This window comes from Carassius gibelio, chromosome A6 (genome assembly GCF_023724105.1).
Source record: "Carassius gibelio isolate Cgi1373 ecotype wild population from Czech Republic chromosome A6, carGib1.2-hapl.c, whole genome shotgun sequence".
NCBI classification, from domain to species: Eukaryota; Metazoa; Chordata; class Actinopteri; order Cypriniformes; family Cyprinidae; genus Carassius; species Carassius gibelio.
The window spans coordinates 7207467-7221242 of record NC_068376.1 but is presented as its reverse complement, the minus strand read 5'-3'; the positions used below and the strand labels follow the sequence as shown (position 1 = coordinate 7221242).

The following is a 13776-nucleotide window of genomic DNA, read 5'->3' as shown; positions in this document are numbered from 1 at the left end:
TATATATATATATAATATAAGAGCAGCTGAAATGTTTCTATTTAAAGACATTTGATAGTTATGTGCAACCGTAAAAACTGCGTTTTAAGTTTAACCTTTGTGCAGTCTTCGGTCATTTCTGACTGGAGAATTTTACATTTTAGAATTTCATCATAGAAATCATAGCTTTACCAGAATGGTACGAAACATGGTGACATTTATGGCACCTGGTATGTGAAAAAGAAAAAAAAAATTTGAGGGCATGATTTGAAAATGCTAAGTGGTCATAATAAAGTCACACTCGTGGTCTTCGGTCAAAAATGAAGGACCGGAAACTGTAAAACAGACCATTTTTTTGTGTACAATCTACAAATCCCCTAAAATGCAGAAAGAAAATTGCACACCAATGTAGGGGTGAAATTCTAAAACATCTAGAGTGCAAAATCAACACACCAACTCACTCACATGCGGACACACAAATACAAACCTATGAACTGGTGTGACTGTAACACTGCAACTATGTAAAATAAAATCAATAATTTGACTACAATGCAGTAAAAAAGTGGACCGCAATGAAGGGGTTAAACTCTAAAACATCAAGAGTGTAAAACAGACACATCCACTCATGCACACTTACACTCACAGCTACAGACATTTATTATACATAAAATTATACATACTCAAATGAATTGGTATGGTTATAACCATATAGCCAAAATGAGTCAGAAGACTGAAATAAGAGGTTGAAATCAGATCAGACCCAGAAGGATTAAGCTCTGATAAAGCATTCCTGTTCATTTTTGTTACATTTTTATAGAATTGTAATTTTTTGTGTAACAAAGTGCTTTCTCTGTTCAGGTTTGAATGTAGTAATAATAATGCAAAAAAACCTACACTTCAAATCAACATTTAATTCAACAAAAAATATAAACCTTGACAAAAAGTAGTCTTTGAGAATGCCTTAATATAAATGTAAATCCACAGCCTAATAAAAGTAAACAATTATGTATAAAAACATCGAGGGTATTCACAAGCCTCTCTATAGTATCCCATACAGGAATCAGGTGGTTACACCATGAAATTACAGGTTTTTCTTTTTTTGCTCTCACCAGGAGGTGCTATTCTGCCTTCAAAAATTGGATTTTAAAGGCCTAGTCTAGAGCTGTAATCGGGCCTTAAAAGTTAGGCCCGACAGGACCCGAGCCCGACAGGTTTCGGCCCGAGCCCGACAAGTACATTTTGATTGACAGCTTTTTTAAAGCCCGAACCCGTTTACAGCCCGACATTATTCAAATGTGCGCACGCACACAGCTCTTTTGCCTTTTGCCAACAATGAGCAATTTATTCATGTTTTAACATAATTTACTCATAACTAACGTAGACTAGACCACTTGGAAGTTGGAATAAAGAAATAAAATAAGTCCTCTGTGACATCGTAACATCTCAGCATTCTAGACATAGGCTCATTTAACCAATAAATAGACCAACGCACCAATAAAAACGAGTCATTTAAAAAAAAAAAAAAATTAAGATAAATTTTAAATTAAGATGGGTATTTGGCAATAACGAAATTAAGATAAAGGCTCCGCCGGATTTGCTTTATTTAATAAAAGAATAATGCCAACATTAGCGTAAATACTCTGTCAACATTATATATTTAAGACTCAATGAATATTTATTTATCATTTGAAAAACCTTTACTCACAGAGATTAGGCTAGGTCTACATGTTTTTGTGGAGGAAAATGATTGAATCCACTGTAGATGTCTTCACCGCGTTCCTGCGCTCACTGATGGTGCGTCATTATTCACTCATTATTCTCATTATAAACATGGTCAAAACTTTTCCACACCTCGCTCAGAGTTTGCTTTAGTTGCTGGAGCAACCAAAACGTAATCACCAGAGGCAAGCCTCCGTTACACCTGCTCAGCATTCATTTTCGCATCTTTCTCGCGCTAATCGAAACACATCACATGACCGCTCGTTTACCTCGCAAACCGGAGCGCAAGCCCGAGCCCGCGTAAGATGATATAAATTAAGCCCGAACCCGACAAAGATCTTCAGCTCTAGCCTAGTCTCTATTTCAATCTGAAATACTGCATTAATTGAAAAAATTTTTTATAATTGTAAAAATTTAGATAAAAAAACTATTTTCAATTGGAAGAAATGTATCATAATTATTGCATAAATATTAATTAGTACCATGACATTCTCTCAAAATACAAAAATACAAAATATTATTGAACAAAAATATATCAGATGATTTCTGACCGTGAAAACCATGAGTATGACTCTCAAATAAGGAGCGCACAAGGGTTTAACCCAGCACGTACGTGGCGCGCAGCAGTGTTTCTCTGACGCGGACTCTGAGTCTGACAGCTGTCAGCTCGTGCCACTTGCGGATTTTACAATAGTGCAACACACACACACACACACACACACACACACACACACACAGAGAGAGAGGGAGAGAGAGAGAGAGAGAGAGAGAAAGAGAGAGAGAGAGAAAGAGAGAGAGAGAGAGTTCAGCTAGGGCGCGGTGCTCCTACAGACCAATTGACCGTTCACTCGACTACACGGACTTTCTCAGTCACGTCAGAGATGAATAACTTTATATTGATTTTGCAATTTCTGCCTTTTCTATTTGGTGAGTAACTACTTTGTTTTCTATTATATGGGGGAATGCTCTGTTAGACAACAACCCTTTAAATCGTATTAGCCCTTAACTTCTAATATACTGATAAAAGGTTTTAGTTTAACCACTATCTAAGCTATAATGGAGAAGAACGGTGTACTTGCCTTGAAATAATCTCTGTGGTATGAAGCCTACAGAAAACGATTAATCGTATTTTTTGCCACTCAATCTTTTGTTGGAAACCGATTCAAGTTCGTTTCCATAGCGACACGTTGTTGTTATGCTCAAAGTTTTGGTTTTTAAACAATTTTTTACAAATTCTATACTACTTGTCTGGTATGCATTCCAGGTTTGATTGACAGGCGCAGGTGCGCGGCCTGCTGGGCTCATTCAAGTGGTTTGTGGCTGATATGAGATCAGTGTGTCAGCGGTCAGTTTTGTGCTATTAGCAAATAAATATTAGCGTTTTCTTCTCTATTTATATTTTCAGTTCATTATTATTATTTTTTTGCATAACCTCTTAGATGAGGCTGAAATCAAGGCTTTATTAAGCAGGGAGGAGTGATACTCTTGACTATAAATCTTATATAGGTTGTGGGCTTGTAGTCTAAACTTAAATAAAAAAAAATAGCCCTTCGTTTAATGGTTTATCTAAAATACTGTAAATATGCATGTGGACTCAAAAGCTCACTCATGTACCTGTGAGAATCCATTCACCAGACCACCACCAGTGCTCAAACTGATGGAACAATAGTACTGATGTTGAAGTCAAGTCAACATTGCAATTGAAACATTCACATTCTGTCATTAACATATGGAAACAGGGAAATCTTTAGTTCATTACTCTCAGAACAACATGGCTCAGAAATGTAAAGAATGTAAGGAAGTTGATTATGTACAAACAGAATTTCTGCATTACTTCTGTTAGTTCTGGTTAATAGTGGCATTACTCAGACAGATATAGATCTGTGTGTGTGTGTGTGTGTCATATGCAGTAACTTGACTCCATCAATGTTAATCCTCTGTGCCGTTTAGGAAGGACACCTGTGTGTAAGAAGAGTGGGGTGATAACTTTTTCTCACTGTGCAACTAAATTTGTGTGTTTGTGTGTGTGTGTGTGTGTTGCAGGACCAGCACTGTGCTCAGAAGATGAGACAAGATTAGTAAAGACTCTGTTTACTGGATATAACAAGGTTGTTCGTCCTGTTAGCCATTTTAAGGATCCAGTAGTGGTTACTGTGGGACTACAACTCATTCAGCTTATTAGCGTGGTAAATTATATCTCTGTTCATTTTGTTTCTTGAATTCAGATTCGTATTTTATTTAAAAGTTTACATTGCACAATGAAACATTTGTTTTCTCTTACCTTCCATTATCTTTCCTGTCTTTCTTATTTACAGGATGAAGTTAATCAGATTGTCACCAGCAATGTACGGCTAAAGCAGGTGCGAGTTTCAGCTGCTGTTTCAGTTCTTGTGTGCTGCTATCAAAGTAGATATCAGTAGATATCAAGGTGTTTACTGTGGGAAAATGTATCTGTATTAACAAAAACTGAGATTTAGACAATGTTTATAACACTTAAGATTTGGTACTATAACAAAAATTATTTTCATTTGCCAAGTACTTTCAAAAATGTCATGAAACCTGACAAGAAATGTTGAGGTCACATTTCAACTTCAGCTTATAAGGAAAAGTAAGAAATCATATTTTGCAGTGATTTTGTGATTTTGCATAAATCTTTCAATTTTTACATGACAGTACCTACTTGGAGCAGTCATAAGTCATTAATACAGATATCTTTTTCTCCTTATCTGATGTTCAGCAATGGAAGGATGTGAATCTGCAGTGGAATCCTGATGACTACGGTGGCATCAGGAAGATCAGAATTCCCTCCACTGACATCTGGAAACCGGATTTAGTCCTTTATAACAAGTATGATTCACCATGTCCAGAACTTTCACTCTTTGCATCTGTAGTATGTTAGTGTGAATCAATCAGGTGATATAAATATCTTAAATATATCCTTGATGCGATATCTTTCTTTATTTGTGTATGTGTACGTTCAGTGCTGATGGAGACTTTGCCATCGTCCATGAAACAAAAGTCTTGTTGGAGCACACGGGTATGATAACATGGACTCCCCCAGCAATCTTTAAGAGCTACTGTGAGATTGTGGTCCTTCACTTTCCCTTCGACCTGCAAAACTGCAGTATGAAACTTGGAACGTGGACTTATGATGGCAACCTTGTCATTATCAACCCAGTAACTATAACACAACACAAACGTGATCACCAATCATGACCATCAGAAGGATGCAATACATTATTATTGTATGTATCTGTGTAAATCAGTTTATTCATACTTTTGTGTGTGTGTGTGTGTGTGTGTGTAGGACAATGACAGACCGGACCTAAGTAATTTCATGGAGAGCGGAGAGTGGGTGATGAAGGATTACAGGAACTGGAAACACTGGGTGTATTACGCTTGCTGTCCAGATACACCTTACCTTGATATAACTTATCACTTCCTCTTGCTCCGCCTCCCACTTTATTTCATCGTGAACGTCATCATCCCGTGCATGCTGTTCTCCTTCCTCACTGGGCTTGTGTTCTACCTCCCTACAGACTCTGGTAACCCTGTGTTTAATTGCGTGTAGGGGTGTGTGGTATAACCCAAAATTTATATAATTTTTATTTTATACCATGGTTACTAATTTTATTTTTTTTGGGAAAAGTTCTGGTAGGATATTTAAGTGTATACAAAAATCAAGGGGGAATGCCTATTTTTGTATTATAAATTACAAATGAAATGTACTTGATCACAATCAGTTTTTTTTTTTTTTTGGCGCCTGATGGACGTTTTGAACATGACTTGTTTCTGTCTAGGTGAGAAGATGACACTCAGCATCTCTGTCCTGCTCTCTCTGACTGTGTTCTTGCTGGTGATTGTTGAGTTGATCCCCTCCACCTCCAGTGCTGTTCCACTCATTGGCAAATACATGCTCTTCACCATGATCTTTGTCATTGCCTCCATCATCATCACTGTGATTGTCATCAACACACACCACCGCTCCCCCAGCACACACACTATGCCTGCTTGGGTCCGCAAGGTACGTATGGAAAGCAGCAGCGTCTCTTTTTGTGTTCCAGGGAAAAAGTCCAAATTAAAGTAACAGGAGAGTTTAGTTTACATCTAATTATCTGCATGAGATCTTGATTGGAGTGACCACATTTAAACATATGAATGCTTTTCCAAAAAAGAATGTTTGCTTTAGCATACTTCTTTTAAACTATAAAGAAGAGCATATACTTTCAGTCTGCTTTTTATGTACTTACCAGTGACATACTTAAGAGACAAATATAATTAGGTATATAGGTGTAAATAAGATACTGGCATACATATTAAAGTTTATAGTAACAAGTCAGCTTTGAAGTGGAAAAGTGTAAATAGTACATGGGTGGAAGGGAACATGATCTATTTTAAACAGTGCTGTTAACCCAAATTAAACAAATTAACATTTGGCTGATTTTATTGACATTTTTTAAAGGTGTGAGATCGTTGTAACAAACCTGATTCATACTGGCTTCTATTAGCAGAATAAATTATTTTAAATCTTATCACAAAACATAAAGTCAAATAGCAATAGGAGCAAGGCTCTTAAAGGGATACTCCACCTCAATGGCAAAAATCACTGGCATTAATCCAAAGGTAGTGTACATTAGAATTAAATTAAAATCTACTTAAAGTATAGTTAGAGTATAAAAAAATTACAGGAACCTACATGTAGTATAGTATATATAAAGTTAACATTTAACTTTTAACAATTTTTTGCTACAAAACTGCATGAAAAAAGGTGTTTTTAACACTACCATCCAGAAATCTTAACCAAACTTTGTTACAGACTTTTCATTAAGACCCTAAAGAATCATATTTCAACTTGTGAAAAAAATGGGGATCCTATGACCCCTTTAATACAATTTACATTTTTGTAAGGGTGGATGATTTCTTCCACAGCATTTTAGTCACTTATTTTTACCTTGAAATGTACACCTCAATTAACAAAGGTACTTATTTTTGGAAGTTGCATAGTTATATTAAAAATCCAGTTTTACAACCATGGGAATTATTATTTTATCAGTCCTGTTTAGTCCTGCTTGCAGAACAGAAATTACATACATTATTACGTTTTTTTTTTCTTTTTGTCACGCTGCCAGTCTTTGTTTTCCTGGGTGTTCCCTAGTGAGCTCACTTCCCCTTAGGCACTTCACCATAGGCACTTTAATTCCGCTAGTCTGGTTGTGTCTTCACAGTAATTGCACTCCAATTAGAATCGCACAGGTGTTGACAATACTCTGTCATTAGTTTCCCTTTATAGAGCTGTCTTTCTCTGTTGTCATCATGGAGTCCTTACCCTATGTGTCTCATGCTCTCGTTCCCCCAGACTTCCTCTACCTTCTCGTTCTTCCGAGTTCCCCGTTTCATCCGGTTCCCTTTTTGTTTGGTTTGTCTCTCAAGACAGTTTTATTTTGTATTTACCTGTTTGTGCAATAAACCTTACCTGCTATTGGATCTTACCCTTTCCTTGTGTTTTTCCCTTAACCCAACCGTGACAGAAGGACTCCATCATGCCTAGATCCAGCGGTGTGAGATTTCGAATCTGTTCCCCAGCCACCATGGAGGAACGGAGGAGGAGATTCCGGAACTTAACCACCCTTCATCAAAAGGGAAGCGAGGTGGGTGGCCTGGCGCAATTGTTTTGGACTTTGGCAGTCGGGTTAGGTTACAATGATGCAGCACTTAAAGATTTGTTTAATAATTGCCTGGATGATCCTTTACCTCAATGGGAGATGAAGGGGTTAGAGATCCTGGACTTTTGGGGGTTTACCAAATACCTGCACCATCGTGCTCAGTGGGATGCAACAACCACACCAGAAGTTCCAGACAAGACTGCCACCTGCCCAGCGCCACCGCACAAGATGGCCGCCAGCCCAGCGCCACAGCACAAGATGGCCGCCAGCCCAGCGCCACAGCACAAGATGGCCGCCAGCCCAGCGCCACAGCACAAGATGGCCGCCAGCCTAACACCACAGCACAGGATTGTCGCCAGCCCAGAGCCACAGCTTAAGATGGACGACTCAACGCCTGAGTCTCCAGACAAGGTGCCGCCGACTCGCCATCGTGGAGGACGGAGGAGGAGGAGACCGGCGTCGACCGTCCCTCAAGGCCTGGAGAAAGTCCCAGAGGCCGAGGCTGTTCCCGAGGCGGAGCCCGATGCAGTTCCCGAGGCGGAGCCCGATGCAGTTCCCGAGGCGGAGCCCGATGCAGTTCCCGAGGCGGAGCCCGATGCAGTTCCCGAGGCGGAGCCCGAGGCGGTGCCCAATGCCGAGGTGGTGCCCGATGCTGTTCCAGAGGCCGATACCGATGATGTTCCCGAGGCGGTGCCCGAGGTGGTGCCCAATGCCGAGGCGGTGCCCGATGCAGTTCCCGAGGAGGTGCCCGATGCCGAGGCGGTGCCCGATGCCGAGGCGGTGCCCGATGCCGAGGCGGAGCCCGATGCTGTTCCCGATGCCGATGCAGTTCCCGAGGCGGTGCCCGATGCCGAGGCGGTGCCCGAGGCCGATGCTGTGCCCGAGGCTGTTCCCGATGCCGATGCAGTTCCCGAGGCGGTGCCCGATGCCGAGGCGGTGCCCGATGCCGAGGCGGAGCCCGATGCTGTTCCCGATGCCGATGCAGTTCCCGAGGCGGTGCCCGATGCCGAGGCGGTGCCCGATGCCGATGCGGTGCCCGAGGCCGATGCTGTGCCCGAGGCTGTTCCCGATGCCGATGCAGTTCCCGAGGCGGTGCCCGATGCCGAGGCGGTGCCCGATGCCGAGGCGGAGCCCGATGCTGTTCCCGATGCCGATGCAGTTCCCGAGGCGGTGCCCGATGCCGAGGCGGTGCCCGATGCCGATGCGGTGCCCGATGCCGAGGCGGAGCCCAATGCTGTTCCCGATGCTGTTCCTGATGCAGTTCCCGAGGCGGAGCCCGAGGCTGTGCCCGATGCCGAGGCGGTGCCCGATGCCGAGGCGGTGCCCGATGCCGAGGCGGAGCCCGATGCTGTTCCCGATGCCGATGCAGTTCCCGAGGCGGTGCCCGATGCCGAGGCGGTGCCCGATGCCGAGGCGGTGCCCGATGCCGAGGCGGAGCCCGATGCTGTTCCCGATGCCGATGCAGTTCCCGAGGCGGTACCCGATGCCGAGGCGGTGCCCGATGCCGAGGCGGTGCCCGATGCCGAGGCCGATGCTGTTCCCGAGGCCGATGCTGTTCCCGAGGCGGTGCCCGATGCTGTTCCAGAGGCCGATGCTGTTCCCGATGCAGTTCCCGAGGCTGTTCCCGATGCCGATGCAGTTCCCGAGGCGGTGCCCGATGCCGAGGCGGTGCCCGATGCCGATGCGGTGCCCGATGCCGAGGCGGAGCCCGATGCTGTTCCAAAGGCCGATGCCGATGCTGTTCCCGATGCAGTTCCCGAGGCGGTGCCCGAGGCTGTTCCCGATGCCGATGCAGTTCCCGAGGCGGTGCCCGATGCCGAGGCGGTGCCCGATGCCGAGGCGGTGCCCGATGCTGTTCCAGAGGCCGATGCGGTGCCCGATGCCGAGGCGGTGCCCGATGCTGTTCCAGAGGCTGATGCGGTGCCCGATGCCGATGCAGTTCCCGAGGCGGTGCCCGATGCCGAGGCGGTGCCCGATGCCGAGGCGGTGCCCGATGCCGAGGCGGAGCCCGATGCTGTTCCAAAGGCCGATGCCGATGCTGTTCCCGATGCAGTTCCCGAGGCGGTGCCCGAGGCTGTTCCCGATGCCGATGCAGTTCCCGAGGCGGTGCCCGATGCCGAGGCGGTGCCCGATGCCGAGGCGGTGCCCGATGCTGTTCCAGAGGCCGATGCGGTGCCCGATGCCGAGGCGGTGCCCGATGCTGTTCCAGAGGCTGATGCGGTGCCCGATGCCGAGGCGGAGCCCGATGCTGTTCCAGAGGTCGAGGCCGACGCTGTTCCCGAGGCCGATGCTGTTCCAGAGGCCGATGCCGAGGCGGTGCCCGATGCCGAGGCGGTGCCCGATGCCGAGGCGGTGCCCGATGCTTTTCCAGAGGCCGACGCGGTGTCCGATGCTGTTCCAGAGGCCGATGCGGTGCCCGATGCCGAGGCGGAGCCCGATGCTGTTCCCGATGCAGTTCCCGAGGCGGTGCCCGAGGCTGTTCCCGATGCCGATGCAGTTCCCGAGGCGGTGCCCGATGCCGAGGCGGTGCCCGATGCCGAGGCGGTGCCCGATGCTGTTCCAGAGGCCGATGCGGTGCCCGATGCCGAGGCGGTGCCCGATGCTGTTCCAGAGGCCGATGCGGTGCCCGATGCCGAGGCGGTGCCCGATGCTGTTCCAGAGGCCGATGCGGTGCCCGATGCCGAGGCGGAGCCCGATGCTGTTCCAGAGGCCGATGCTGTTCCCGAGGCGGTGCCCGAGGCTGTTCCAGAGGCCGATGCCGAGGCGGTGCCCGATGCCGAGGCGGTGCCCAAGGCCGAGGCGGTGTCCGATGCTTTTCCGGAGGCCGAGGCGGGGCCCGAAGCCGAGGCGGTGTCCGTTGCGGTTCTGGAGACCGAGGCGGGGCCCGAAACCTTTCCCGATGCGGTGCCGGAGGCCGTTCCCGATGCAGTGCCCGAGACCACTTCGCCCTGGGGGACTCCGACGGTGACCATGAGGACGTGGTGGTCATCCGCTCCGCCCTGGGGGACTCCGGCGGTGACCACGAGGACGTGGTGGTCGTCCGCTCCGCTCTGGGGGACTCTGGCGGTGACCACGAGGACGTGGTGGTCTTCTGCTCCGCCCTGGTGGACTCCGGCCTCGACCACAAAGACGTGGTGGTCTTCCGCTCCGCCCTGGAGGGCTTTGACTTTGACCACAAGGCCGTGGTGGTCTTCCGCTCCGCCCTGGAGGGCTCTGGCCTTGACCACACGGCTGTGGTGGTCATCTGCTCCGTCCTGGTGGACGCCTCAACATGTCCTTCATGGACTTATGTTTTGTGTTTTTTGAGTTCTGTTTCTGTCTATTCCTTTTAGTTTAGTCTGGCCCTCCTTCCCTCCCCCTGAGCCTCCACCTGTCCGCCTCCCTCCTGGACTCCTTGTTTTGTGTGGCACCTTTCCATTTCTCCTGGTTGCTCCTGTCCCTGTTTTCTGTCCCTCCGTCCCTCCCCCTGGTCCGCCGCCGTTCCACCTCCCTCCTGCCTCTTTTTCTGTTGGGGTTTTCCTGGGTTTAGGTGGAGCATCTGGTAGCTGCTCCGTAGGGGAGGGGTAATGTCACGCTGCCAGTCTTTGTTTTCCTGGGTGTTCCCTAGTGAGCTCACTTCCCCTTAGGCACTTCACCATAGGCACTTTAATTCCGCTAGTCTGGTTGTGTCTTCACAGTAATTGCACTCCAATTAGAATCGCACAGGTGTTGACAATACTCTGTCATTAGTTTCCCTTTATAGAGCTGTCTTTCTCTGTTGTCATCATGGAGTCCTTACCCTATGTGTCTCATGCTCTCGTTCCCCCAGACTTCCTCTACCTTCTCGTTCTTCCGAGTTCCCCGTTTCATCCGGTTCCCTTTTTGTTTGGTTTGTCTCTCAAGACAGTTTTATTTTGTATTTACCTGTTTGTGCAATAAACCTTACCTGCTATTGGATCTTACCCTTTCCTTGTGTTTTTCCCTTAACCCAACCGTGACACTTTTTAGATTTTCACTTGTTTCTAAACTTACATATATTTGGGGGTATTTTTTTGTTTGCTTTGAGCTATTAATAAACCTGTTGAGATTCTGATCAGGGACTTTCTCTTCTGTCCCACAGATCTTCATAGACACCATTCCAAACCTGATGTTTTTCTCCACTATGAAACGACCATCCCAGGAACGACAGGAAAAGCGTCTCTTTCCTGCAGATTTTGACATCTCTGACATTTCAGGGAAACCCATGCCTGCCTCTGTCACTTACCACTCTCCCATAACCAAAAATCCTGATGTACGTAGTGCCATCGAGGGTGTTAAATACATTGCAGACACCATGAAAAGCGACGAGGAGTCCAACAATGTAAGAACATTTACTTTCATATTTTTTTTTTTGTTATTCCTGACACTTTTGCATGTCTTTGAAAATAAGTTTGTTTTACTCTACATTGATTTTCTACCTTTAACTGACTACTTGTGTCTTTCCTTCTGTTTGTTCATCAAGGCTGCAGAGGAATGGAAATTTGTCGCTATGGTCCTGGATCACATTCTTCTATGTGTGTTTATGGCGGTGTGTATTATTGGCACACTAGGAGTGTTTGCCGGACGCCTGATCGAGCTCAGCATGCTGTGAGAGCCCAAAGGCCCAAATGAAGCCAGGGACTGGAGTGCATTTACTCTCTGCTGAGATGTAGCATAGGGGATGCCTGATCAGACCAGATGTTAAAGGGGTCAAATGATGTTGCTAAAAAGAACTTTATTTGGTGTATTTGGTGTAATGCAATGTGTTTATGTGGTTTAAGGTTCAAAGAACACATTATTCTCCACATACTGTACGTTATTGTTTCTCCTCTATGACCTGTCTTTCTGAAACACGTCGATTTTGACAAAGCTCACCGTTCTGAAAAGTGAGGCGTGCTCTGATTGGCCAGCTATCCAGTGCATTGTGATTGGTCGAATGCCTCAAGCGTGTGATGGAAATGTTATGCCTCTTAACACTGTGATGCAAGGTGCGATGGGACATAATTACTGATTATAATGACTTATGCTGTCTTTTTATGCGTTGCATGTCATATCGCAAAGGGTAATGAAACCATGTCTGCATTTGTGATCGGAGAAATGACAAACAACATGCACTACTCTACACTGCTCAAAACTCAAACATCAGTGGCAAATCTTTTATATATGAAAACGTACTTACAGACTGTGTGAAAGAAGCACCAGACTGTCCTTGCAAAGTTGGAATTGCCCCACATTATAGAAACAGACACCGACATTGTAGGCTCCTTTCACAGGAAACAGTCCTTGTCCTCCGCAAAATGTGCTGCATACATTTGAATATTTGGGTCGAACTGTTCTGGAACAGTGTTGTAAAAACAACTTAACCACTGATTTCTAGCTGTGTCCTCTTTTGGAAGGTCAGACAAAGTTGTTTCACTTTCAAAACAAAACACACAGTATCTCCACAACATTGCACCAGCAGCAACAGCGAGAATGAAAGTTAAGACTTCTTTCTTTGCAAGAACATTTGGGCGGTGTTATGCAAATCTTTCCACGCTGCGACGTAGAGATGTGGGGGCGTTAGTATGAGGCATTTTTATGATGCCGTGGTTGACTCTTCACTTTGATAAAAGAATATCTCTTTGGATTTGAGACCTTAGTCTTTGCAACTTTACATATCTTCTTAATGCACCAAGAGCTTGTAAAACTCCAAAGATAAAGGAAAAATTGAAATAGCATCATATGACCCCTTTAATGGAACAGTGAGCTTAGTCAACAACTGGAAAATAAGACGCACACACTGTTTTTTTTTTCTTTTCATTTAAAGCATTTGTGTTAACAGGTTACTTGCTCCTAGAATGTCTGTATATATATATATACACAGCTTGTCAGAATTAAGCATGGTAACAGAGAAATATGAGAATGCCATTTATTTTACAGCATATTATTTTTTTCAGTTGATTGTATATGTTAGATTTGTTTTTATTTTTCTTGGTCTGTGTTTTCCATGGTAACCAATGTACTTGAATCACTTGATATTTAAAGAGAAAATAATTAAACTGCATTTGATTAGCTCATTAATAAAATAACTAAACCTAAATAGCAGACAAATGGTTGAAGCTGATCATGATGCTGTTGTTACATTTGCCTGAAGGTATATACAACTGTGCATTTGGGCAAATATATTATACATGTATTATTTAATGGTTAAATTAAAGTTTAGTTTTAGTTTTTGATTAAGCATATAGGCCTGATTGAAAATTTGAACATTTGTCTTGTAATGCATAATAAACTACTGGTAAAATCACAGTGTTTGGGTTCTCTCACTCTCACTCTCTATGTTCCACACATTTTTGCAGACTTTTTTCTCACTATCAACAGAAATGTGTGAATTATTGTAAGCAAATCTATTTTATCCGTACCCAGTTGCAAAGTCGTG

General features: G+C 45.1%; 1 protein-coding gene across 1 annotated transcript; it reads left to right on the top strand.

Moving 5' to 3' along the window:
* The first annotated feature begins 2465 nt into the window (after nucleotides 1-2465).
* On the top strand, nucleotides 2466-13644 carry chrna1 (cholinergic receptor, nicotinic, alpha 1 (muscle)). The gene is made up of 9 exons (XM_052600671.1): nucleotides 2466-2625; nucleotides 3742-3884; nucleotides 4014-4058; nucleotides 4436-4545; nucleotides 4680-4875; nucleotides 5006-5243; nucleotides 5499-5722; nucleotides 11461-11700; nucleotides 11842-13644. Exons 1-9 carry the CDS (start codon nucleotides 2580-2582, stop codon nucleotides 11968-11970), a joined length of 1371 nt encoding a protein of 456 aa, XP_052456631.1. The 5' UTR covers nucleotides 2466-2579; the 3' UTR covers nucleotides 11971-13644.
* The last annotated feature ends 132 nt before the right edge of the window (nucleotides 13645-13776 follow it).